The 27,385-nt window shown below is 36.8% G+C and overlaps 2 protein-coding genes across 4 annotated transcripts in view; one reads left to right on the top strand and one right to left on the bottom strand.

The window, feature by feature from the left end:
• The window catches only part of cabp2a (calcium binding protein 2a), a 33,048-nt gene extending 10,369 nt beyond the window's left edge, over nt 1-22,679 (top strand). Inside the window, exons 1-7 of one of the 3 annotated variants that reach the window (XM_038290554.1) lie at nt 9,441-9,925; nt 14,528-14,761; nt 19,037-19,067; nt 20,416-20,550; nt 20,860-20,969; nt 21,050-21,197; nt 21,931-22,679. In XM_038290554.1, the coding sequence (XP_038146482.1) occupies nt 9,878-9,925; nt 14,528-14,761; nt 19,037-19,067; nt 20,416-20,550; nt 20,860-20,969; nt 21,050-21,197; nt 21,931-21,956 (732 nt within the window). In that variant the 5' untranslated portion in view covers nt 9,441-9,877 and the 3' untranslated portion in view covers nt 21,957-22,679. Of the gene's footprint in view, nt 1-9,440; nt 9,926-14,527; nt 14,762-19,036; nt 19,068-20,415; nt 20,551-20,859; nt 20,970-21,049; nt 21,198-21,930 lie in introns of those variants that run through there. The other 2 variants (XM_038290555.1, XM_038290556.1) reach the window with 2 other exon arrangements.
• A 999-nt stretch (nt 22,680-23,678) lies between these two features.
• Nucleotides 23,679-26,658, bottom strand: LOC119786944 (up-regulator of cell proliferation-like). The gene has a single exon (XM_038290541.1). It carries the CDS (start codon nt 26,629-26,631, stop codon nt 24,202-24,204), a length of 2,430 nt encoding a protein of 809 aa, XP_038146469.1. The 5' UTR covers nt 26,632-26,658; the 3' UTR covers nt 23,679-24,201.
• Between the last annotated feature and the right edge of the window lie 727 nt (nt 26,659-27,385).

Genomic DNA, 27,385 nt, shown 5'->3' with positions numbered 1-27,385 from the left:
AAGGGGAGTTTTTCCTCTCCACTGTCGCTACAAACATGCTTAGTGTGAAGGATTGCATTTGAGTCAATGAGTCAATCCAATCAACTGGTTGTCCTTAGAAAACTTTGAATCAATTTGACTGTATTCCGTAAAAGTTTAAAAAACAATCCACTGGACTTGGTTTCCAAGGTTTGAAGACATTTCGCTTCCCCTCCAGGAAGCTTTCTCAATTCAAATGTCTGGATCTGCAGTAAGTTTGAGGCTTTATATAGACAAGGCCTTGTATTGCTTGGGAACATGCAAATTGAAACTGACGAGCAGGTCGTTTGGTTCCATTGTTAGCCTGTAATATCTGAAACCTGTCTATGATTCTGTAGGTCGGTCGTTAAAGGGGGGGATTGTTGTTAAAGGTGTGATTGTCTCCTGTAATACCTGAAACCTGTCTATGATTGTGAAGGGTCGGTCGTAAAAGGAGGGATTGTTCACCTGGCTGAAGAGAGGTGGTGGACGTCTTCAAACCTTGGAAACCAAGTCCAGTGGATTGTTTTTTAAACTTTTACGGAATGACTATGACCTGGATGACTGAGAACCTTCATCAGCAATTTGACTGTATGATCTGGTGAACTGTAAAATGCCTTGAGATGACATGTTGTGAATTGGCACTATATAGATAAACTGAATTGAATTGAAGTGTATATAAAAAACCTCAAAACTTAATAGAATATTAACAGCTATCCTAAAAATATCCATCAATTATCCATCCATGTGCCTGAAACTGAGTATCTCTTAGGCTACGTTTACACTGCAGCCTGAAGTGACCCAATTCCGATTTTTTTGCCCATATGTGACCTGTATCAGATCTTTTTATGACAGTCTGAACAACACAGATCGGATTTTTTCAAATGCGACCCAGGCCACTTGGATATGTGTTCCTGAATCCGATACGTATCTGATCTTTTCAAATGCGACCTGTGTCTGTACGGCCAGGTCGCATTCATCCGACCTACACGTCATTGATACTTGACAAATGTTACTAAATGTTACTAATCTGCGTCCTACTAAGCGGAGGCGGGAAAAACTAACAACCATTGCGGAAGATAACACAGAGAGCAGTCAATGGAGAGAAAGTGAGGTTGCTGACTTAATTCATATTTGGAAAGATAGCTCGATTCAGATCAAACTCGAAGGGTCTTACCGGAACCTGGCTCTCTTTCTTTTTGATCTTCTTAAAAAGATTTCGTTCGTAATGTGCCTGCTCCTGTTGGAGAAGAACTTAAAGTATACACTGCGGTATTACGAGTCATGTTTACTTCCGCAAACACTGAGGACGCTTGCTACATGTGACGTCATCGCGTCCTCGAGTGCGCATGCGGGACACTTCGGTTGAGCGCTTTCAGTTCACACAGTAGATCACATACAAGTCGCATATACTTGGAAGTGTGAACGGACACGCAAAAAAATCTGATTTCACAAAAAAATCGGAATTGAGCATTAAGGCCTGCAGTGTGAACGTAGCCTTAGTCGTGTTCTTTAGGGGGCTACTGACTACTGGCTACTCCAACAACTGAAGAATTAACTTACCTCGAAAGTATTGTAAGGCGATGAAGGAGCAGGGAGAGCTATTAATAACCGCCTCAGCAAGGCCAGAAACTCATTCAAAATGCTCAACAACGACTGGAGGTCTTCCCAGTACATCACCATGACCAAATTGAGGATCTATCAAAGCTGTGTACTGTCCACCTTGTTATATGGATCTAACTGCTGGAGGATAATAGAGTGATATCACCAGGCTGTCTGTATTTCAAACGAAGAACCTCAGGAGAATGCTGCAATGTTTTTTGTCCTAGCACCATAGCCAGCAAAACAACAACTACTTGCCCGATGCAATCAAGACAGCATGGAGACCATGGTAATGCGAAGAAGATGAACAGGAGATCAGGACAATATCACTCAAACAGCCCTTCACTGGACATGTGGTAGAAAGCGCAGAGGAAAACCAAGAAACACCTGGCACTGAACGGAGGTCAAGACCATGCTACACTCTTGAGTGCCATCCAGAAGCTGGCCTAGAACCAACAGTAGGGGTGTAAATTATAATCGTTATGTATTGATCCATTTATCCAACAGCCGACAATCCGATGCATCGACATGTCCGCAAGAGTATCAATTTGTTTTTTTGTTTTTGTTTTTTTTTTTTCCCCTCCAGTCTATTTTTATCCATTTGCTCCTAGGTGTAATTCTGACTCCCATGCTGCGGTGGCATTAAACCTATTTTGCCCTCCCACCTCGCTTCCTGGTTATACTCTTGCAGCAGTGTGTTGCAGTGAGCTTGACACAGACATTTTTGATTTATGCCCAATATTGGAGTGTGGTCTGCTTCTCCCAGCGTTCTCGCGCACCTCAATCTTCTAGCTGGTCAAACTTGACGAGTTGTTTTCCGCAATTTCTGTCATAAAAACAAAACAAGCCGCCCACCTGTCTGCTGCACTTTCTGCAGTCAGCTACAATTTGGGAGAGGTGCGGAGTGTCTGCAGAGGGGGCGGGGACATCGACTCTCTGGAGCAGAGATATTGCATTGCACTGATTGCACTGATTTTTGTGCAGTATTTTTTGATACAAAGCCTTTCAGAATCTATAACGCAGGGGCATTATTATTTTTCAGAGAATGAGGTTTTAATAGGCCTAGGTGGAGTACAACTTTTCTACTTCTGTTGTTTCTCAAATAAAATGCATAACAATATTACAGCTTTCATTGATTTATTTCAACTTTGAAACATTGTCTAGCTTGTAAGGTAAAAAAAAAGGAACCAATTAATCAAATCGAATTGTATTGTATTCTTGAGTATTAAAAATAATCGAATCGTTTGGTCAGGAAATCAATGCTGAATTGAATCGCCATGATGGATGTGATTTACACCCCTAACCAACAGACATGGTGATCCTTTCGCTATCACCCTCACATGCCACTGAGCATAACGAGCATGGGTGAGTGAGTGATATTTGGCCTACCTTATTTTGCAGGACACTGCAGGAGGTGGCTGTTCAGGGAAGTTGATAGAGGTCAATCCAACTCTTTAGGGCACAATTCTTCTGTAAATCTGACTACCTTTTACCTGGGTGGAATGGTAGATGGGCTCAATCAACAGACAGACATTTACTCATGTTTAACATTATTTTCTTCTTGTCTGAAACATGATTTTTTTTTTTTTTTTTTTTATAATTCAAATCCTGATTACCTTCTACTATATAAAATCTCAGAATCTCATCTCTTCTGCCACTTTCAAACTGCCACTATTATACACAATATTCTCAGAACCAAATCAGTTTGTGCTTCGTAACATTTGTGCGAGCAATCATCTGCAGAACAGTCACATATTGCGCAAGGAAAAAAAAAAAAAAGAATTGCACTTGCAATTTGGTGCTGCTAATTTTGAATCTTTAAACATCAGGCCAATGTGTACAGTATGTGGTGCTCTAACAGACAGCTCTCTGTGTGGGCTACCTGTATGTCCGCCTGACAGAGTATGTTCCATCAGTACAATGTAATCTGAAGTTCACACTGTTTCTCCATGTCTCTCTGCTTCCATTGCAACAACTTCCATTTATATTGAAACACTTAACATGCAACCTCTGTTGAGCCATTTTATGGTGTTGTCACTTCTTTCACTTATTTCACCTTGTTGCACTGTACTTAAGTGTCAATCATGCAGAAGCCAGGAAATACTTAGATGTGCAACTGATTTGGTCACAGTAAATACACAAGTAGAACCTTGAGGGAAGTTTGAAAATTATAACATGTAAATTGTTTGAATGTCCCTTGGTGCCACTAAGAACTTCATTCTAAAGTATTTTATGTTTTATCATGAGAAAAAATTAGCTTGGAAGCAAATACTGTATCTTGCTTATTCAGATGAGAGCTTTCTTAAGCGTATCTACCAAAAACAGTTGTTTGAGGCCGTGTTGGGAAATTACAAAGATTACATCATGTCTTTGAAAAGTTACATTAGTGCTTAATAGATTTTATTTGACCTTCAGAAGAAGTTTTAAGGTCTTTAGAGTGTCGTATATCTTAGACTTGCCTCTCTATGATCAGATGATAGGGGGAAAAAAAGTTTGGGTTTCTCTCCAGTGTGGACATTCTTGCAAAGAACTATCTTGGTGAGCGCTATTTATTTATTTATTTTATTTTTTTATTGTGTAAAAACTGTCAAAATGGCAAAATCAACACACATTGGTTTTAACAAGAGGCTTTAAAACATTTTGCTACTTTTGGTAGGGTCAGAAAATCCAATTATGTTATATTTTTATTGTTTGGGAGAAGCAATTTAAAGCTTGTCAAAGGGTGAAGGTTATCCTGAATCTAAAGCGAAATTTAAATATAATCCATAGCACCTCCTCAAGCTTTTAATATGTAATAAACTATCGCATTCACTGTTGAAGTTGTTGGTTGACACGCTTTCTAAACTTAAATTTTTTAAACTCAGCTTAGATGCTTTGTTTTTGTTCTCTTGTTAAAACAAATCCCACATCTTCATCTATACAGGTACATATTACATTTTATCCTCCAAAATGATGGAAGCGCTTGACCTCTTTCTTGGAATGTTTTATTTATAGTCGAAATGCTACCTACTGATCATGACACACTGATTATCATGAATTGTGATCTCAGGAAAAAAGGAAAATTAAATCTCAAGGTTCTTACATGCGGCTTAAATGAAGCATTAGTTATTTAAATGTTTAAAAAAATTGACATTTTATTTTGCGATACATGGAATTGTTTTAAACATTAATGGCTATTCACAAACTCTGTGTAGTGACTTGTTTCAAGCGGAAATTTGGTAGGGATATTAGCCGAAATTCTAACAATTTGGTATAGATAACGATGACAGTTTAACACTGGAGATACAGTTTCGACTTGATATAAACCCTGTCAAGCAAAAGTGCTGAAAGACTTTTTCTTAATTTTCTTCTGTATTATTAAAAGCATGACATTTTCAGTCACTTATAATTAGTTGCTGCTATCTTTACAGTTTCCCACACCAACAATTGCAAAAATTACATTCGCTTCAAATTTCAGATTTTCTCCCTGCTAAAAACTTTTCACATGAAAACTAAGCACACTTAGAAAATGAGACCTCTGGTCATTTGCATCCTAGCGACGCCACAAGATACCTGTTTGGAAGCACATGCTGCTACTCTAAATCCCTGATCAAGACCTTCAGCCCAATAATGCTCCATGGACACTGCAAAAAGCTGCTTATTGCTACCCAAGGGATGGGGGAAATACAGACAACTACTGTTTACTGTAGTATTTTTTTCTGGAACAAGACTATATTGTTATGAAAATGCAAAGGTTTTATATTATCATTGATATATAAAGTTATCCAACTTGCTCTACAGCTGAATGATTGATTTTTGTTGTATAAAAGTATGCTAGTGTGTCACTGTATGGATATACAAACAGATGTTTGTGTATCCAGCTATTAGCATTGTGAGTCATGTAAAATCCTTACACTTGGAAGGTGTCCATACTGTCTTTTACCAACTCAGTCTTGGATTTTTCTGCTGGGAAATCTTCTGCCTATGTTTTTATTTGGGCATCTGCTCTGTGTACTGTTGTCAAGGGATGAAGCGCAAACTGTCACCCAGCTACTGTATTTTGGATTTTATGACTGAGAGGCATTGCGTTAACCAGATTGAGAAATGAAAGGTTTTGGTTTTCGTTGAAAAACAAAACCTCCATTTTTGCAACATACAAATTTGATCTCTCTCCTTTTTTTTTTCTTTCCACATTGTAGTTCAATGTCAAACTCAGCTTTGTTTTAGGAGCTCGACTTTTACCAATCACAACTTGGATACGTTTTTGGTTTTTTTGGTTTTCAATCTGTTTGTCTGGATCAGGAACATTCTATTATACAACTATGTCCTGCTCAACTCAAACCTTTAGTAGTATATAATTACAGTGGTTCCTGCTTTTGTGTGTTGAAATAAGGCAATGGTTCTCAGATTAAACATATATATTCCCACCATAATTTACTACGTTTTTCCCCACATATTTTACATAGCTCAACTAAGAAACAACCTGATCTGTGCAGAGTTAAAATGTAAAACAAAAAAGTCATAAAAACCCTACTGCATGAGTCTGCAGATCATCCTGCTAACAATTGCTGAAGCCCCTTTTGTATTGAATTTAAACATTTTTTGTCCACGGGTTAGGGTTTATCAGCATAGCAAGACCTGACTCTAACATTCGTCCATCTGGCAAAAGTTCTCCTGATTTGATGGATCACAAAGAAATCCCTTGTAAGAAGCCCTCTTCAGCTAAAGGTACATTTTTTCAGTTCTGATTAAGCCATTCCAGAATAGAATAAGTTTTTTTTTATTTTCTAGTGTAGCCCTTCTTTTTTTATTTGGACTCATTCTTTAAATATTTATTGTCAAACCCTTATAACAAATTTACATATTTGTTAATTATACATGTTATTTTTACAGTATAATGAATTGTTTTCTATGCTTATCTTCTCCCCTTATTCAAAAAAAACATCAACATTTTAATGGCTTCATCTCTGCTAAGAGAATAAGCATTTGAAATATCTATGCAGTTAGGAAAGGATGATGGTGACATTTAGTGGTCATTTATTAGTATTACAAATCATGGCCGTATTTCAGCATGAACAGCCATATCTAGTTCATCCCACTGGTGGAAAAGCCACAATGCAAATTCCATAAAAGTTCATAAACACATCAGGGTCTGCAATTTGTCATCAATTAGACACAGAGTGAAGATGAAAGTTTTTAAGAACAAATTATATAATCAACAGTTATTGTGAGTCGAGATGCACCATGGGGACATGCCTAGCTCAACATTTTGTTTGGGCATGGTATTCTTCCTGAAGCTTTCCTTCTTCAGAGTGTATGCCAAGCATTTTTAGCACAATATGTCAGTTGCTCACAAGTAACAGCACCAATATCAACCAACCGGCAACTGTGCTAACAGCACAATTACTTCACATAATATTAGCAATTGTCATAATAAACATTTTGAAAATTGCTAAGGAAGATTTTAGATCTACTTAAAGTATTAGATACTGAATATGCAAGACTTGCCAAAGAAAAGGATGAGGGTAAAAGATCTAAAAACTGGATTTTGAAAAGAACAAAAAAAGTGTAATTTGTCCTAAACTGTCCAGCACAGATTAGTGCTGCAGATTTACTTATGTGATAATCTCTGGTACACAAACAGCACCGCATGAGTCATGCCAAAACAGACACCCACGCAACACTGGATTAAAGGATCTTGCTATCGGTAGATAGGATTAAAACATACTATTAAAATATATATTTATGTGTGTATGTAAATAGTAAGATTTTTCTAATTCAACAATTATAAGGATAAAAAGAACCCCCCTTCAAAGATTGTCAATGTTTTTCCCGGTTTTCATCACATCAAGCTTTTATATGTTGTTTTCTGAGGTGTCAAAAGTATTCATGTTTATTTTTGAAGTATAAGTACAAATACTACCGTTTAAAAACAGTGAGTTTCAACTTAAGCTTTTTTACTCAAGTAAAAGCATAAAAGTACAATTTTTAACACTACTTAAAAGTAAAAATTAAAGTAATGCAGGGAAAAAGGTTAAAGACAGACGCTTTAAAGCTCATACTTGTTACTGCACTAGACTTTTAAAGGAACATTTTTCCACAATTCTGGATGATAACTTTCTGATAATTAAGTTTCTTAGTGTTATACAGTAGCTAATGGTAGGAGTGTCAGATTTAACTTTGAAAAATCTTGAAAAACTATTTATTTTGGCATGCGTTGAACAAGTTGGTGCAGCACCGAGTCAAACAACAAAGAAATAATTGTCTGGGTGAAGCTAATTATTTAGAAGGTTTTTTATTAATTTTTAAATATAAAAAGGCCATAACTAAAATGAGCTTAAATGAAATAAAACTAACACATCTATTTTTAAAATGTAAGGTGTAGAAGTAAAAAGTTGCCTAAAAAATAATTACTCCAGTAAAGTACAGATAGCCAAGATTTCTACTTAAGTGAGGTAAAAAAGTATTTGTACTTAGTTACTTGACACCTGTGGTTGTTATAATGAAACACATATTTCGAGAAGCAATGCCAGGAAAAGTTTTCTCAACCAAAATTTTAATCATCCTCCTACTCATAGATTAGATGGAGGTTTAGTACAGGGTTTAACTCATGAGTAACCAAAATATATCCTAAAACAGTGGAACAATTGAAGAACTAAGGGAGCTCAAATATTGTTAACTTATCTTTCTTTTTAAAAAAAAGAATGTGTCTTGGATTAGAAATAGACCCAACAGTGCAACAGTGGTGCTGTTCACTCTAGAATAAACTGATACAGTGTAAAACAAATTAAAAGGATGGGATTGCGCAGCAGCTGCCTACCTGATGAATATCTTTTTAGACTGCAGAAGGATACTAACAGACTGTTTTCAATTCCATTGACACTAATAGAAACTAGACCTAGCTGAGATAACTTTGTGCTAACATTGCAAACAACTTCACCAATATGCAGCCTTTACTCTAAAGAGATCTGATCTCTGGGGGGGGTTTCTTGTGGGTTAGAGCAGTGTGCTTGTGCTCTGAAAAGGTTGCAATTACCTGGTTCAGACCCCACAGCCTCCACTCTAGGTTCCTGAGCTAAACCCTTAACCCATGATTGCGCCACACAATGGCAATTGTGTGGCGCAATCATATATAGATCCCTTTAGACAATAAAGGGATCTATATCCCTTCACCCCTCACTTGTAAACAACACCCAGAAATTATTAAACTCTGACAATTGAGGCAAGGACTTCTCCACAACTTGGAAAGGGTAACCCTCCTTTTTCTAATCAAGAATCTTGGTTTCAGTTTTTGTGGAACTTATTTTCAGCCTGGACCCTTTACTGATTTTGAACAGCCCAATCCATTCTGTTGGACTTGCCTAGAGCAGCCATTATCAACCTTTGGGTTCCATGTGCCATAGATGTTTGTTTTAAATCCCTGTTTCCATGATTTTCCTCTTAATAGAGCCATAAAAGTGGACTAACTATAATTCACCTTTTTTACATTCTTCCTTTATACACATCGCCTGACGGCATAGCGCTTTTGACCTAATCTGAAATTCCAGAGATTAAACATGCGGCCAACTCTCCATCCTTAATTCCTTCATCCCCTCCCCCTTTTTCTCCTGCAGATTTACACACATTCACCCACACACACTCAGAGTTCTGCCAGGCTTGTCATTTTGAGTGCATGAATATGATGTTTTCAAGGCAGAGGGGAGACGATGGGTGGGATGAATTAAATTTAGTTGGACTAAATTCAAAAAATGACTTGTGAGGATAGAAAGAAGCTTATGTGTTAGTGTGTAAAAAGACAGACAGTGTGGAAGACAGAGAGAGAGAGAAAAACAGAGGGAGAGAGAAAAATGGTCAAGTCCTGCAATCACAGCCAGAGTCTGGCAGTAGCAGGATGTTTCAGCCCAGATATGAGCCAGTGTTACCGACCTGCTCAGTCAATCTTTAACATCCTGCTTTTCCATAATATCTCACCAAACCTTTTAAATATCTGAAGTCTTGGATTCAACATAGCATCACACACCTGTTTTACGCCTCAGAGGACCAATAGGATTCAGGGCAAGTGAATTTAGAGCAGGTGCCTTTAGTGACAGAAGTGCAGCTGGAAACTTTTTTTTTCCTCTCTTAAAAGCTGCCTCATTGCAATGGGAGGCTCTAGATTGAGCATGGATTTTGGAGTTTTATGTGACTTTTGAGTAGAGGGGGGGACCAAGGAAAAAGGAGTAGAAGAAACCCTGTATAATTGCTGCGACCACCAAAGAAGAAAGGGTGGGGGGGTGGGTGGAGATCCGTGGGGAGGGTAATGGGAAACATCAACAAGGCTTCTAACAAGGACAGTGACAGGAAAAAGGTATGTACACTTTGCAGTAAAACTGAAAGAGAACACAATGCCTTGTAAAAGACTTTAACTCTGACATCTTGTCACATTTTGTGAATCACAAACTATGGATTTTGTGTCAAGACCAATACAGAGCAGCACATTGGTGTGAGGAAAACTATGCATTGTTTTCAAAATTGAAAGTAAAACAATTGAAAAGCCTGGCCAGACCTTCTAGGTCAGTACTTTGTTGAATGATCATTTTGCTGCAGTTACAAGATTTTTGTTTGCCTTTCCACCAGCTATACAGATCTAGAGACTGAACATTTTGCCTTGTCCTTCTGCTATTGACTAGAATTTAAATTGTTCCTTTTAATGGACCCTTGCAACAAATAAATATTTTTTTAATCTGAACCCCGCCGTTGTTTCTCTTCATGAGCAGAGGCGATTCTAGAGTCTGTGGGGGCCCCAAGCAAAAAATCCTAGGGGGCCCTACTGACCAGTGTTCATCACCATTATGTTAGGCTGTAAATAATCTGACACCAATGAAAAATGTATTAAATAAAACCTTTTTTTTATTCCAAATGTTCTAAACATGAACAACCTTGTTATTTTGGAAAATATAAAAGAATAAAAGTAAAGAATAAACTAATAAATTAAAATAAATGTATAATAAAATAAAATAAAAAGTAAATTACTTTAAAAACCCAATATAAACTTTGTACAAAATATAAAGTAGCTATAGTAAGTGTAGTGAAATTATTGGGGTCCTATTAGGGCTGGGCGATAATTCAATAACGATATATATCGATCAATAGACGTGTGGCGCAATAGAAAAAAAGAGGGTCGATAAAAGTTCGATAAAAAAGAAACGCAGTTTTCCTTCCTTCTCATTGTAGCCTAGCATGTAGGTTTATGCTAGTCACTGCTTCCTCCCAACCAATCACAATCGCGGACCCAGGCACGCCGTCACAAAGCGCCGCCCTCTCAAACCACAACACAGAGCACATGAAGATGTTGCAGCAAGGAGAGGCGGAGGAAATTGTTTCAAAGAAGGGTTTTTGTAGTTCGCCAGTTTGGCAGTATTTCGGTCATGGAAAGTCGGACAAAAAACAAACCACAGTCATCTGTAAAATGTGTAGGGAACCAGTGAAAAAGAAGTCTGATAAGACAACCAACTTTTTTTTATTATCTCAGCCGCTCACACCCGCAGGAGAAGAGCTGTGCAGGCCCCGGCGCGGCTCTGCATCGCCTCCGAGGAATCTTCGGGAATTTCGGGAAAATATATATTTTCAGTTTCAGGGCAGTTTCCCACGTAGTTCTAACAATTGAGAGAAAAATGCTGAGGGGCCAGAAACTTCAAAGTAATAACTCAGGTTAAAGCAGGAAACTAAGCTGAACCAGGTTCAGCTTAGAAAAATGGGGGCGGCAGCGGTTGTGGGGGGTCCATTTATTTATTTGTTATATTTATTTTGGTCACTTTTCTGGTCACTTTAGTTTATTCTTTGTCAGTATTGAATAACATAATTCAGGTCTCTTAAGTTATTTTTCTTTAAAACAATTTTGTTATGGTTAAAAAATTTGGTTAAATAAATATTTTATTGGAAGTCTGTGATTGTGTTCTTTATTCAAATTAAATCATTTAGCAATATCATAAAATGTCCAGGCAGAGCTGCACAAAAAATATGGTTTCAAATCTTTTCAATAATTGTCGATATTGATCAATATGCATTTCTTTTTTTATCGATAAGCTTTTTTTCTATATCGGCTAGCCCTAGGTCCTATACTGCTTCCAGAATTGCTGCTTACGGGATTTGGCTTTCGCAAATGCAGACATAAGTCCTCCAGATCCAAAGACCTTCGCACACTATACTCTATGGAAATAAGCACCAGTCCTGAAAGTCTCTCTTGAGACATGGAAAATGAATCATTTTCCTTCAGCTTAGTTACATAATTGCTTTCCAATTTACTGAACGATAGGCCTAAAACGTCACCCATTCGCTAGGCTACATTCATTTTCATTAAGGGAAGTCATCCACCTGGGCAGGGCTGGATTTTGACTGGGCAAAGCCAATGTCAATCAACATTCCATCCAATCTGAATTTTTATATGCAGTTGTGCATCTCCTCAGTTACTATAGCGTTGCCACTTCATGCTCGCCTGTTGCTGTTTATCTACCGGGTGTACAGTAGCTGGCTCTCGGGGGCCCCCCAGCGGCTCGGGGGCTCCAAGCAGTTGCTTGGTTTGCCTGTTGACAAGGTGCGCCTCTGTTCATGAGCTAAGTTTTTGATCTACTTCTGACTCAGTCTGAAGTAATTTGGCAGCCCCCTGCAGAGTTCCTTCCTCAATAGAAAAAAATAACATCCCCACAGCATCATTCTAACATCACCATGTGTCACTGAGGGATTCCTTTAGGTGATCTGCAGATTTGGTTTGTGTGCAAACATCATTTTGCTTGTGGTCCATTTTTTTTTTTTTTTTTTGCTTCTTTTTTCTTGATAGGTCACCTTTTTGACATACCCATTGTTCTTTCTACAAACTAAAATGCCACTTATTGTGGCTTTGATTTAATAACGGCTGTCTTCATAATAATTCTAGACTAAACTCCTATCAACAAATTCCCCCTGTGACGGGGCAGCGCGGTCCCTCCCGCTGACACGCATGCACGCATACACACAGCAACGCACGTGCGCACACACCCATTCAACTGCGAGTCCCTTTTCATGTATGACAGTTACTGCCAGATCGTTTTAGTTAGTGATGCACATTAATCGGAACTAATACATTTACACTTAAACAAATACACAAGTTTGCACTTACCCGTGGAGCGTTGTTTTGGCCGACTGGGCCGTTTGAGAGAAAGTGGGCGGTGTACTTCTGGTGTTTTTCTTTCCTGTTTGTTTTTTCCCCCATAAAGGAAGTCAGTGATTTTCTGCTGGCAAGCTTGTTTTTTTTTTTTTTTTTTTTTTTTTTTTTTTTTTTTTTTTATAACTAAAGAAAGTAACTTCAGAATGGAAGCAGGAAATTAGTAATTTTTTTTCTAGGGATAAGTGTTTATTTAATTTTTTTTAATTATTAAAATCAATGCTCAATTGTTTGCTGATCTAATTGTAGGGCGGGGCTAAGGATTTATAAAGAACTACTGGCCCTACTGGGTCAGTCTGGCCTGGTTACAGAGAAGGTAACGTTGCTGTGCTACACAAAGTTTTTTTTTTTCCTCTGAAAAGATGTAAATACTACATTTGTATCCATCTTATTTTTTCACATTTTTCCCTGCTACTCTGCACTTATTTTTTGAAGGTGTAAAATAAATATCATAACCTGAAGATGTCGACATGCCCTCCATGATTTTTTTCATTATTTTGGAGTCAAGTTTACCGTGTCAAGGCCCAACACAGGTAGCCTGACGTAGTCCTACTCAATTCTAGTCAGAATATGAGTCTGATACGGCTCCATAGAGCTGTGATTATGGGGCGTGTTTCGAACGAACCAGGGGGAAAAGAAATGCCTCTGCACTCAATTGGATAGACCTACAACCAATAAGAGCAACGGAGTGCGTGACGTATGTTAAGCGACGCATAGTTGTTGTCAACAAAAATCAAAGCGTGCAGTTTCACACCTAGAATAAGATGAGCCTTGATCGCGTTTCTCTGTTCCTCTTTTAAAATTGATTTGCTGTTGATATCTTCTAGAACAGACCTAATAGCAGAATCTACTCACCCAAACTCTCCAGCGGCAGCCATTGTTGTTGTCACCCAAGCGTGCTTTGGTGACGTGGTTGATTACGTTACTGTTGATCATCTGTCCATCATCGTAAAGCCCGCCCTGACAATTTGATTGGCCCACTAGATATTGTGCGAGCATACTTGCGCTACTATTGAGCAATGCCAGACCGAACTTCCCGACCTCAAACGTTGTGGGCGGGACTAAGTTCGGAATGGCACCCAGGCTACAACACAGGGGCTGTTAGCAGGAACCCACGACACCCCCATCTGTCCTCTGAATCTGTGTAGCACCTTCAGATCTTTGGTTTCAAGTTTTGTCCTAGCAGAGCTGGGATTTTTACTTCTGTATCTATATTTACTTGGAGTCACAGTTTTTTTTGCCCCTTCCATGTTTGGATGATGAGAGTTTTGTGACTTCAAATCCTAACACTAGTTTAGGATTTCATATCTGGATTTTGTCAAAGTCCTCTATGCAAATTTATCCCTAAAATATCTGTTGTGTTTTTTGTTCTTCATGGTGACGTGTGTTCTAAATTGTTCTCCAAAAAAATTTACCAACTAAATTTCAATTGGGTAACTACTTAAAGCAATTGGTTTCCTGGGATTTAATGAAGGGATATCAGAATAGAAGGGATTGATATGTATGAAAATAAATATGCATCAAACATTTTTAGTCATGTGCTGTATGTGTTGGTCTTCTCAAAAAAATCCAAGTAAAATTCGTAATTTTATTACTCTTAGGATGCAAAATATGGCACTATATCAAAGTAAGATTCATAAGACTAAAATCTGACTATTACAGAACTGAATGTTGTTTAAAATAACCAAAACAGTTATCTTAACAAAATCTGACTCCTTCCTTCCACATTAGTGTATCATCATGTTAATATGAGTGGTTCTCTTGTCCAAGGAGGCTTCACCCATTCAACAAAGCGACACAGCGTTAGCTGCTGCAATGCTAGGTTCCCTGGGTGGTGCAGGGGAGGTGGACACAGAGGAGGAAGAGGAGGAGGATGAGGAAGGAGGGAGCAGGCCTGAATTTGAGGACCCCCTGTGTGCTCTGGTTAAGAACTGCAACATGCTGCACAACATAGTGGGGCCTGCTTGTATCTTCCTCAGACAGGGCTTCGCTCAAAGTCAGATTGTATGTATGACTCTCACCTGCACATCACAACTTTACAGCAGGTTCTCTCACTAATCCACTCTGTTACACTTTGACCTATACTGATCAAGGGGAGGTCAAATCTGCTGGGTCATCTTCACAATTAAAATCACACCATATCATTCCTATATTTATGAGCCCGTTTGCTGAATATAAAAGGAAATATTTTATGTAAAAGAACAGAATAACATATGTTAAAGTGGTCTATTGTATGCTATGTTTGAGTACGATGTAATTAAACGCTACATTTTTTTAGTTTTCTAATTGAAAAAAATACTCTGAGGAAAGCATGGTGTTATTGGAGATGTAAGGCTCCTGGGATACAGGAAATGGCTATTTAAGATATTTTTCTATTTACCTATGAAAGCTATTTTATGGCATTCTAACGCTGACTTTGTGTTCTGAGCATACAATCAACAAACTAATGTAAAGAATCAAAGGGCCCTGCCCCTTCAAAAGGTCGTCAGTGAAGTTCAGTTTAAACTAATGTGCAACACAAGGGCGTAGGTTTGATTTCAACTTTGGTAGGGACACTATTCTTCAGTTTCATTGGTCCTTTGCAAAAAATATGCATGCTCTTTTTTATGCTTAATGTGAGCTTCAGGGCTCATTTTGTTAAAAGAGAACAGCAGCATTTCTTGCTACATTAATACAAATCTTATAAGCACTACATGCACTAGATGCTGTTTATCAATATTTAAAGCATCACTGGCTCTGATGAATGTGGAATTAGGACTTTTTCCACTTTGAAAAGGATTGCATTTAAATTTACCTGCTACTAAGACAGTGTCTGTTTAACCAAATATAGTCTAAATATGTGGATTTATCCTGTGTTTTCTTCTGAAGATATAGAATTGTGCAGAGGTAAACCCCACTCTTATTTTTTTTTATCTAATATGCTCTCTCTGGATCATGCAAAATAATACATTCAAGGGACAGCAAATAAATGTATTGTATTTACATGTGCACTGGAACTAGAAGAGGAACTGACACTGAGCATTTAAAATATTAATATTAGAAGTTGTAAATCTGGGCTGTAGTTACTCTGTGGAGCTAATTTCATGTATTTTATCTATGGCTGAAACAATTAATCACATTAACAAATTATTTAAATAATCGTGAACTAATTTAGTAATTGATTAATCGTTAACTGGAATATAGGGCCACTAAAATGTGCCTTTAGGCGACAGTGGCGTTGGATGTGGGAGTTTGCCCTGTAATCGAAGGGTTGACGGTTCAAGCCCCGACTCCGACTTTCATTGTTGTTGTGTCCTTGGGCAAGACACTTCACCTGCATTGTCTACTGATGGTGGTCAGAGGGCCCGGTGGCGCCAGTGTAAGGCAGCCTCGCTTCTGTCAGTGAGCCCCAGGGCAGCTGTGGCTACAATGTAGCTTGCCACCATCAGTGTGTGAGTGTGTGTGTGAATGGGTGAATGAATGTAGTGTAAAGCGCTTTGGTCAGGTCTCCTAACCTGAATAAAGGCGCTATATAAGTACATGCCATTTACCATTTACCATTTAGCCGACAGAGTGACCCACTTAGAGCAGGAATTATACCAAGATTGTAAAAAAATATGTAAACATTTAGCATTTAAGAAGTAAAAAAAAAAAAAAAAAGTTTTTGTCTGTCAATATTCTCCATCCAGAACTCCTCCAAAGGAAACGTTTAAACGTTTCTTTTTCACCTGGTTTCATTTCATAAAAGATCTTCTTTAAGGAGCCTTTGGCTATCTGATTAAAAGATAAAATAAAAGTAATCCTAACGTTGTTAACTTACATTTCTCAAGTTCCACAAATTAAAAAACTCTCTCCTGCTTCTTTACAGAACTCCAATCAGAAGCTTTCGCCTGATTTAGCGTAGATATTAATATATTTTTTTAAAATTCGGACTAGTTTCATAGCCCAATATTAATTTATTTTAGTGTCTTTTTTTTCGTGCTCCAAGCACCCGCGCGCGCGCACATACAGACTAGAAAACACGCAATCAGAAAGAGAGAAGGCAGAACTTAAGGCAGAATAATCAGAGTTAAACCGCGCAGCACAGTTGATGCGCTGCTATGTGAAAGGGACAGGAAAGAGCAGGCAGCTGCAGCTACCAGGCAGAGAAGCTGCAGAGGAAAAGAAGCGGCTGCTGTATACTAAATTATAAACATGTTGTTTACATTCAATTATTGGTAGGGACAAATAGGTCCTTCCAAAATTTTGGTAGGGACATGTCCCTATGGTCCCTATGCAAACCTACGCCCATGGTGCAACAATTGCAGTGTTTCAGTTTAGAATCACAGAATAATTTAAAATCTGTAATCATACGTTCAGCTTCTCAAGGTCTGATATGTTGTTTTTATAAAAAAAAAAAAAAGTGGTGATCATTGTCTTATAGAAGCACATTGAAAATGAAGCTGTATTTTTCTGCCCTTATTAACACGTTTTGGCTGAATAGACATGGATAATGAGCCCCGGTAATGCATGGCAGGTGAAGATGAGTAAAAAGCCTTACAATTATTTCTTTATAAAGTAAGCAAATCCGTATATGTATTTATATGTAGTTATTTTTTAATCATACATCCACCACAACATTTTTATACGATTCCTGTGATGTTAACTTACCTTAAATCTTTTTTGTAATTTTCAGATTTTTTTTAGGTTTGCCAGAGTGATAAATATCAATGAGTAATGATCCCTCCATAAACCTGCACATATCTAGAGTCAGACCATTAAGCAAATATTCTGAAACATCTTGAACTGTCGCAAACAAGACTGGATATGGACCCATTTTTTATATAGCCTATGAGCAGGGTGCTAATTGAGGAGCAATACAATATCAAAACATCTGTGAAGTTCAGCAAAATATGAGGTTTTGCCAAATCTCCATGTGAACATTGTATTTGCACGCTCTATGTATTTAAGACGCCAACTTTGTAGAGAGGTGATAAAAGAGCTAAATTTGTATTTACAAAACATTCTAAATGCTTTTAAGTTATGTTATATCGGGCCACTGTAACTTTAATGAATACATTTTACCCAGCTTTAATTATTCAAATAACTAATTACGGTATTTGAATAATTAAAGCTGTCACTGCAAAACGGTTGGTGCAAAACAGAAAACATGCAAAGATAAAATCTTGTTGCTAATTTTTTGGGTTGACCGTCCTTAACCCTGCAAAATAGAAAAAAAAGATCCTGATTTTGTTTGAATCCATACAGCAAGGAAAATAATGGAATCCCTAGACAGAGAACATAGGGTTTTTAATCTCCGCTAATACTCCTTTCATAATAAGATTGCAAAAAATAAATAAATAAATAAATAAAAATAAGCAGATAAAAACAGCTCTTAACATTTTGATTTGACAGGGCACTCTTGTCATTTTGGTATCCTTTGTAGCATTCTGGCCTTAGTACATAACACATCATATTCCTCACAACTTTTAAACCTACCAGTGGAACAAGAATCAAATATGTATTGTTCGAATTTTGCATTATCCACTAAATTAGGGGGGAGGAGTGTCTTACATGTCTTCATTTAGCTCATTCAGGTGTATTGATCTCTGTGAAAACAAAAGCAAAGCGAGCAGCAGTTCAGCTGGGGATGAAAATAAGCTGCAGAAAGGGGAATTATAAACCGATAAGCCTCCGTGATTTGTAATACAATTTACGGCCGTAATCTTCCTGCTGCCGTAGTGTCCCCTGTATTCTCTAATCCAGGCCTGTAATATTCCTGCTGCTGCTGATGTCATGACCTTGCAAAGCAAGTAGTGAACAGACAAACTCTACCTTAACCAAGTATCCATGCCTGAAGCATGAACAGTAACTTGAAATGTTATTCTTCGTTCATTTTTTAAAGTTCTATGAGTTTGATGTATTCTTTCATAAGGTGGTTGTTTGCTGAGGATTTTAAAGGGTTTCATTTTTTTTCAAAATGCACACTCACAAGCAGAAAACAAACACCATCAGCTTTAAAGCACTGACAATATGTTTGTGTTATGCATCCGCTGTATTTCTACACTTCAAAAACACGAAGCATATTTTCTAGACACGTGAAAACTGAATTCATCCTGTTGCACATTATTAGTTTAAACTAACTATAGTTGAAAGGAAAAAGCTATGCTTTTATGGAGTGGGAGAGATGGACTTAAACTGAAACCTGTTTTCTTCTTTAATATGTATTCTGAGTGATAATCTCTATTGGCTGAAAGTGTAACCTGACTGACTGCTTTTCTTTATTTCTTTCTTACTTATTTCCTTCTCCCACCAATGCAGGACAGAGACCTACGACCCGAGGAAATGGAAGGTACAGAAATATTAATAGAACCACTGTCAAACCTAAAGATCTAAACAAAAACAAAAAAACTTTGCCTTTTTTTTCTTCATCAATGCAAAACATAATGAACAAATTTTACATTTAAAGGAATGTATGGTTGTTTTTTTTCAGTTAAAAGTATTTGTGCATTCATTTTAATTATTGAATTTCATTCAGTCTTTCCCACTGGGTTTGTACTTAGAACTATGAGTATTGTGATAAAAAAATATATATATATCATTTTTGTTATAAAATTAGGAATTGTGAGAAACTGAAATGGTATGAACCAAAATGCAAAGCTTTGTATTTATTGCTCTAATTAATATAAAGCTGTCTTTTTAACTTCTTATAATTACTCAGTTGCAAAGCTTGGTTTCTTATCTGGAGGGAAGTTTACGAGCAATTAGTCCAATCAAACATATTAAATAACTAATTATATATATAGTTTAATGTTTTCTTGTATAAAACTTTAGAAATCCCTCTTATATCACAAATATAGTATTAATTTCAAAAACATTACACCTTTTCAGGTGTAATGTGTGTATTTTAGATGATGATCAAATACAGTCTTGATTTTAGTTTTTATTAGTTCTTTGATTGGACGTGGAATGGAACCTTCAAATAATAGGAATTTTAATGTCACGTGCAGCTAACGGATGTATACAGTCATGGAAAATAATGATTGGAGGACCTTTGTCATCTAACAATTGTAATGCCGTGAAATAACTACTTGTGTGCAAAATGTTACTAAAAAAGAAAAGAAATCATGTGTTCGATATTAAAATGAACAACGTAATGAGAAATATGGTGGTTTGCCCATATCTCAAACCATCATTGGGACTCCTACATGTCTTTTTATATAAGATGCTAAATAATTGCATAACTCAGTAGGATCAAATAGCAAATTAAAGCTGACTTGTTATAAATCTTATCTTCATTGAGAGAAAGAGAGAGATTAGTTTCTTCACTGTAGGGCTAAACATTAGAATTTTGTCACCCATCCAACATATTAACTGGAAGGTCTTATAAAGTGATGAATTGACGCGGTCCCCGTGAAGGATTAAGGCATCCTTACATGAGTCGTGCACGCTAACCACTGCGCCACCTGCACGCCCCAAAGTGATGAAAATTAAATGCTCAAAAACCTTGGGCATAAAAACATATGTTATGTGTAGGTTATTCATTTCTGTTCAGGTGATACTATTTGTATTTTTAAAGGTACATTATCTGCAGCAACAATTATTTTGTTTCACCAGCAGGTTCTCAGCAGCCAGCAAATACTGGCTGCTGTAAAGAACCCTTTCACCCTTCTGTTGCTGAAATCTTGCTTTATTGACAGAACTGCGTGAGGCCTTCAAGGAGTTTGACAAAGACAAAGATGGATTCATTAGCTATAAGGACCTGGGAGAGTGCATGAGGACTATGGGATACATGCCAACTGAAATGGAACTGATAGAGCTCAGCCAGCAGATCTGTAAGTCCTCCAAACACCTAGAAAATGTATTTATTATAGGTATAGTATTGCAGAGGCAATTGGTCCTTGCTGCAGCATGTCTACTGGATGTCAGCCCACCACCATGCTTAGCTACACACACACAAAGTCAAAAAGTATCCATAAAAACATCCACCAGAAGGTTACACAGAGGTAGACATACTGACATGTTGAGACATCACATGGTATCCCGGTTTGTTGCAGCCTTTGAACACAAAGTGAAAAAACGTTTTCAATTCATTTGAAACATTTTGTGCCAAAGAAACAAAAACAACATATTTTCTTTTACAGGTGGTGGCAGAGTGGACTTTGAGGACTTTGTGGAATTGATGGGTCCCAAAATGCTTGCTGAGACTGCAGATATGATTGGAGTAAAAGAGTTAAGAGATGCCTTCAGAGAGGTTAGCAGCAGCAGGTTATTAAAATGTATAGCAATATTTTTGTCCATGACATTTTATACCATATCTATTTTGTCTTTAAGTTTGACTCTGACGGTGACGGTCAGATTAGCCTCGGGGAACTAAGGGAAGCAATGAAGAAACTAATGGGAGAACAGCTTAACCACAGGGAGATTGATGAGATTCTAAGAGACGTAGACCTCAATGGAGATGGAGAGGTGGACTTTGAAGGTGAGTAAGTATCAAGCTTAAAAAAGCAATAAAAATCCCTAAGTAATTCTGCAACACTTCAAAGAGATGTCACCAACTAGGTCAGAGAGTCAAATTAAACATTCTGAAGCGTGAGCATCACAACAATATGTTATGCTTCATACATCATTCATAATGTAAGGCAGATCTTTGGACTCTCAGCCCAATATGGTCAGGCTAGTACAGGAAAACAGGTGGATAGGACAGATGCATCACTACATTGATTAATCTTCTCCTGACACTGAAGAACACTGGAAATAATATCTTCATGCTCATACACAGGCACCCTTCAAAACAAGCATGGATTAAAATCTATGTACTGACATGGGAGCAATTGATGTTTTATGATATTCTCTTAATTTCTTCACATTAAGAAATGCTAGATGTGTTTTTAGATATGGATGGAAGTATGGATGGATGGAAGTATGGATGGATGGAAAGATGGATGGATAGATGGAAAGATGGATGGATAGATGGAAAGATGGATGGATAGATGGACACAGGTGGGATGTAAGGAATAAAACTAGATACTTTTCAGATTTTTTAAAGAAAATTAAAAGAAGCTAAATCTACAATAAAACAACCCTTCTCAGCTAATCCATTATGCAAGCACTCGCTGCTGCATCCTTGGTCAATACAATCGGGTGAAAGTTTGTCAGAACTTTACTATGCCACCCTGATTAAGTAAAATAACACAATATTTTATCTCCCACAGAATTTGTGCGCATGATGTCTCGCTGAAGACTCTTTCTACTGCACTAAAACCAACATGGACCAGACTGTGTACTGTTAAGTCTTTTCATATGTACAACAAATTCTTGGTCTTTGTGATTTTTCACTTACCTCTCAGGTAGATCCACTAGTTTTTTTCCATTATAAAAATGTATTATGTGCATAAAAATGATATATTTATGACTTCAAATCATATAAAAAATATAAAAATGTGAAGATATGTAAATATTTCAAGCAATTACACTACCACTTTGCAATAAGGCTCCCCTTATAGATGGCTGATAGTTTATAGATATTTTATTATTTAATCTCTAAAAACTTTAATACTCATTCATAAGTGTTTATTATGAATTTAACATATCATACATGCTAAACAATTTAGTTTGACAAAAGCTTATTGTGCTTACAAGGTAGTAACTTAGTTTGAAATGTTGAAAATAAACACTAGATGAAATACTATATATAACAGATCCATTATTACTAACCTTCTATAAAAGGAACCTTATTGTAAAGTGCTACAGTACCATCATTTTATTTAAAAGTGAAAATGTGAAAACAAATATTAATCAACTGGCATTGAAAGTCAGTTTAGACATTATATATTTTTTGTTTATTTTTGCAATTTGCCTGGTGCAGCTGTGTACATTTTCAGAAATATTTAACATTAATTTATAGACAAATGTTTAATAAAACATGGAACGTCATGTTGATATCAATAAATGATAACCCAATTGTTGTGTGCCTGTTGCGTATGATGTCATCACTAAAGCAATCAAGTTGTTTCAGAGAACAAATGCACTTTTATGCAGACACCTACATTGGTATTTTTTTTAATAATATTACTTTTACATTATTCTTACAATATTTTGAACTTTCTAACTCTGCATCTACATAAAACTTAAAGTTGCATAATGGTTTGAAATGTCATTTTTAAATCAGTTGAGTAATTCTAGTAATAATTTCTGAATTCTGTCAAAAAAATCTCTTTTAAGAAATAAAATTCTTTAAGGCATCCTGTTGCTCATCTAAACTTTATCAGTTGTTTAGTCATATACTTTTATTAAAAACATTTCTAAATTATTTTTGGGGAAAAAAACACATAACCACAAAGTTCAAATGTGCAAAAGAATACAAGGATAAGTTTCTTTCCAGATTTGTTTATAAATTCCATGTACAAAATAAAACAGAAAATACTAAACTAAAACCATTAGAAAAGCTAAACAATGCTTATAAATAATCCCCAATGGCTTTAGACAACGGCTTTAGACAATGCTGTAAAAATTATGTAAATGTTAGAATATAGAAAGAATATGACTTATTACTTGGTTTATCTAGTCAAAATGTGCCAGTACTGTAAATGTACTATGTTGATTTAAAAAAATAAACATTATTTTTAATGTATTTTCCACTTAAAGAGTTAACCTATTCTGACGGTTGGAAATTAATAATTTATTATTACTATCAAAGGCTTACTATGACAACTTTTTTCCTAAACTTACACTGGATGTAACTTCAGATCACAACAGAGTTCTCCACAAATCCCAGTGAAACCAATCTAAAACAATTTGATCCAAACAGATACCCTTTTAAGAACTTAAGAATTCCCAGTATCAAATTTATGGTGGTCCTCTTCTGTTTGACTGATTTTAAGATTGGGCAAGGCAAGCTTGTTTGTAATGCATATTTCAGCAACAAGATATTTAGTTCTGAGCTGCAGAAAATCTAGTTAGACTAGATTTTCTGCAGCTCAGATATAATTTTGACCTCAATTGAAAATAACTAACCGGATCCAGCATATTTGCACTTTTCTGGAAGTTTGTTTTAGATTTGTGAAGACAAAACAGAATGCCACTTCTGTTTGGTTGTGGCTCTTAGAAACTTATAATTTCAATGATGTCCTTAAAAAAACCTTGGTTGTGATGTTTGCTATCTTACAGAAAATTGCAAACACAATCAATACTGCAGCAGAACCAAAGGTAAATTCCTAGATAATAGAACAAATTAACAAATAAATACAATATCCATTACCTATAACAATATAGGTATAATCAAATACAATAATAACATACAACTGTCAAACGTACTTAGAGAACCGAGCTGTGAGTTCCAGGTCAGGTTGGGTTTCAGAGGTTACAAGCTGACTTTTCTTTTATATTTGTATGATTTTCTTTTTCTGTTCACTTTGGGTGACGTGAAGCACTTTGAGTTATTTTTTTTTTTATGAGCTTAACAAATTCAATGCACTGTCCAAGCTTTATAGAGATTTCCAGATGTGTTCTATCCTCTTTGCGAAATCCATCAGATCATCCCTCTCGGGGCACTTTTTTAGGTCTTTTAGCAGTTGACTTTTCAAAGCCTGTGCAGTCTCACTGTAGTCAGTGCTGTAAGCAGCCATTGGAGGTGTCCCTTTCCAAGCTGAAGGAAGGTACCAGCTCCAGGTGTATGGATCAAACTCTACCAGATCAGCAAGCTTTCTTGCGTTTATCTCAGCATCCCTCTGGATCAGTACATTGAGCCGATCTAACAACTCCTTATCTCTCTTCTTTCCCTCAGAAACAGAGACTTCATTAATGTCAACCTGAACAAAGTGGCACAATGTTTTCTTGTCTGCAACTTTTACCCTTGCCAGAACATTAACTACCATCCTTAAGAAGTCCTTGTCTGTGGAGCTTTCCTTGGAAAAAGTCACTACTGTAATGTCGCTTAATGCCACAGCAAGACTCGCAACTTCTTTGTCACGTTCGTGGCTATGGTCGTCCTGAATCATCTGATGTGCCTTCAGTCCCTCAGTGTCGATTATCATAATGCAGTCACAGCCTATCTCCCTCTTTACACGTTTGCTGACGGTGATCAGCTGCATAAATGCCCCCCTAGTGCACATTCCTCTGTTGATGGAAAACCTGGTCCCAAACATGGCATTGAGCAGAGTTGATTTTCCTGAATTTTCTTCACCAATGACTGAAATAACTTTGACCCTGCTGTTTGACTGTATAAGGTGGTGAAGTTCAGCAAGGACAGCTCTCATCCACGTCATTGGAATGTTTCCTGCATCCCCATCAACAAGCTCAAAAGGGAAACTATCTAGCATCAACTGAGCAAAATAATAGGGCAGCTGTTCCAACCTCTTCCTTAGATTGCTAAATTCTGGTACACCATTTGCACATGTATACCTCTGCCCACATTCTCGAAAAAAATGTTGCATTCCTAAAGAGCAAATAGAAATTTGCTGCTCCACATCTGCTATTATATCTTTTTCTTTTGGAGACTCATGTTTTAGTCTCTTGTATTGATCCAGCAGAGCTGACAGCTGCTGTCGAGAAAAATCCTCCAGTGTCATTTCCATCCATTTGAGGAAAAAAGAACAGTGAGCTTCAGAGGCACTGATACCTTTAACAAAGTTTGATATCATAGGTGTCATCTCAAACCTGTGTTGCTTCTTTTTGAACTCTTTTTCTTTTGCTTCCAAAGACTTACGGTAATCCTCAGTTTTCAGTTTGCCAACTTTGCGTAATCTACAGTGCTCCATTTGCACCCCTGATATTGCTTTCCAGATGTTTCCCTGACATGGCAGTTCTTGTTCTTTGAACTCAGGTATTTTATCAATACATGAAGTGATGAGTCTGGAATTCCTCAGCCCAGTTTTGCATTCATCTGTGTCTTCATCCACAAGGATCTCACAACTCCGAGCTCTTTCAGCCAGATTTTCCAGGGAGACTTTTTTTGTTTTATTCTCGAGTATTCTAGAAACTGATTCCTGAAGGGCTCTTGCTAACTCTTTTTCAGTTCTTTTTGTTTCACTTATATTTTTTGTTTTTATGCTTGGCTTGATGGTCATATATTTTAATCTAAAGGATTTCCCCTTTTTGCTGCTAATCAAAATAATTTTTGCTCTGACATCTTTTACTTGCACAGTTTTGAGGTACTCAACCTCTGCTTCATCACAGAAGATGTAAACAACGGCAGATGACTGACAAAGGAAAGTGAACTGCTTAACAAAGGTCCTGATATCACCTCTCAGGTTGGCAACAGCTATTGGTTCATTGAATTTATCAACAGAACGGATGCCACAAGGAAGGTACCAGGAGAAATCGACAAGCCCCTCTGATATTCTTCTTGGCACATCTCCACACTCCAAACCAGAATGATAAAATATGTCATGGTACTGCTCAGTGTTACTTAGCACTTGGTTTAGCATCTGTGACTTAGAAAGGAAATGCTTCCCCAATCTGACAAATGATATAAGAGCAATTTCAGACTGCACAAGTCTTTCTTCAGTGCTTGACCCTCGGAATGCTTGCATCAATGGTTTGAAGGTTCGGACAACTTCACGCATAGACCACAGCATCATTGTCAGTTCTCTTGTTTCACTGTCAGGCAGCAGGAGTGGGACAGCAAACTGACAAAGAACCATTTTCTCAATAATCTTCTGCTGTAGGAATTTGTCTGAACACAGAAACAGTGCAGTTATCAAATCTAGCGGATTTATGACATTTTTCTTGTCCACATCCGAATCACTGAACATATATTTCACACTTCTTGCATTTGTGTTCCCCATAAAAAGCCTCTTGAGAAAGGCCTCATGAAGGGATTCTGCTGTTTCCATATCGATCTCTGTGTCACTCCGAGTAATTTTCAGGATGTTGCATATTTTAAGTTTGATGTCATAATGCTCTTCAAGTCCCATTATTGACAAAACCTCTCTGAGGCACAGCTCTGTAAAACAAGAGAAAATCGATATATCATATATTCGCACCATCTAAAAAGCATTTAACTAAGTGTTTTTCTATTGGTATACAACAAAATACTTTTTATGAAGATAATTCTAAACCTGTTTTGGCTTTGGTTCAATAAGGACACAAACCTTTTAAAACACGAATAGTGATTAGAAGCAAAAAATACTTTTTAAATATTTTAAACCTTTTTCTTATACCTAATATTAGACATATTAAATTCCTATAATTAATTGTATAATTCTTGCATTAAGTAATAAGTTTATTAAGGATTGTTGATGTTTGTTAACTTTACTTACAGCCAAACATCTTTTTGGAATATTTTACATATAATATGAATGAAAGTAAGCTAGATGTTAAAGTATTCCCGAGTAATATACTTGGTTTTTCTTTTTCCTGAGTTGTATTATGAATATTTGTCTATTTCAAACAATGACCCTTTAGTTTTTTGTTTATCCATCAGAGTTTCTTTAATAAGGCCGTCAAACGCTTTTACCAACCAAAGTCTTTAGGTGGTAGGATCAAATATACCGGTTTAAACCCTGTCTTGTGTGATACACTGTCTTGCAAAAGCAATCATCCTTTTTAAAAATGTGTCATATCGTAAATGCAAAGTTTAATCAATTTTTTTTTCTGTAATTAACTAAGATAAAAGAAAAGAAGGATGTATACAGGTTTCAAAAATGCTTTTCATGAACAAATTGTCTT

Source organism: Cyprinodon tularosa, unplaced genomic scaffold (genome assembly GCF_016077235.1).
Source record: "Cyprinodon tularosa strain WSP-4 unplaced genomic scaffold, ASM1607723v1 ctg283, whole genome shotgun sequence".
NCBI classification, from domain to species: domain Eukaryota; kingdom Metazoa; phylum Chordata; class Actinopteri; order Cyprinodontiformes; family Cyprinodontidae; genus Cyprinodon; species Cyprinodon tularosa.
This window is presented reverse-complemented; position numbering and strand designations above follow the sequence as displayed.

Coding starts and splice junctions, on each gene's coding strand:
- LOC119786944 (XM_038290541.1), bottom strand. CDS start 26,631: ATGGGACTTGAAGAGCATTATGACATCAAACTTAAAATATGCAACATC.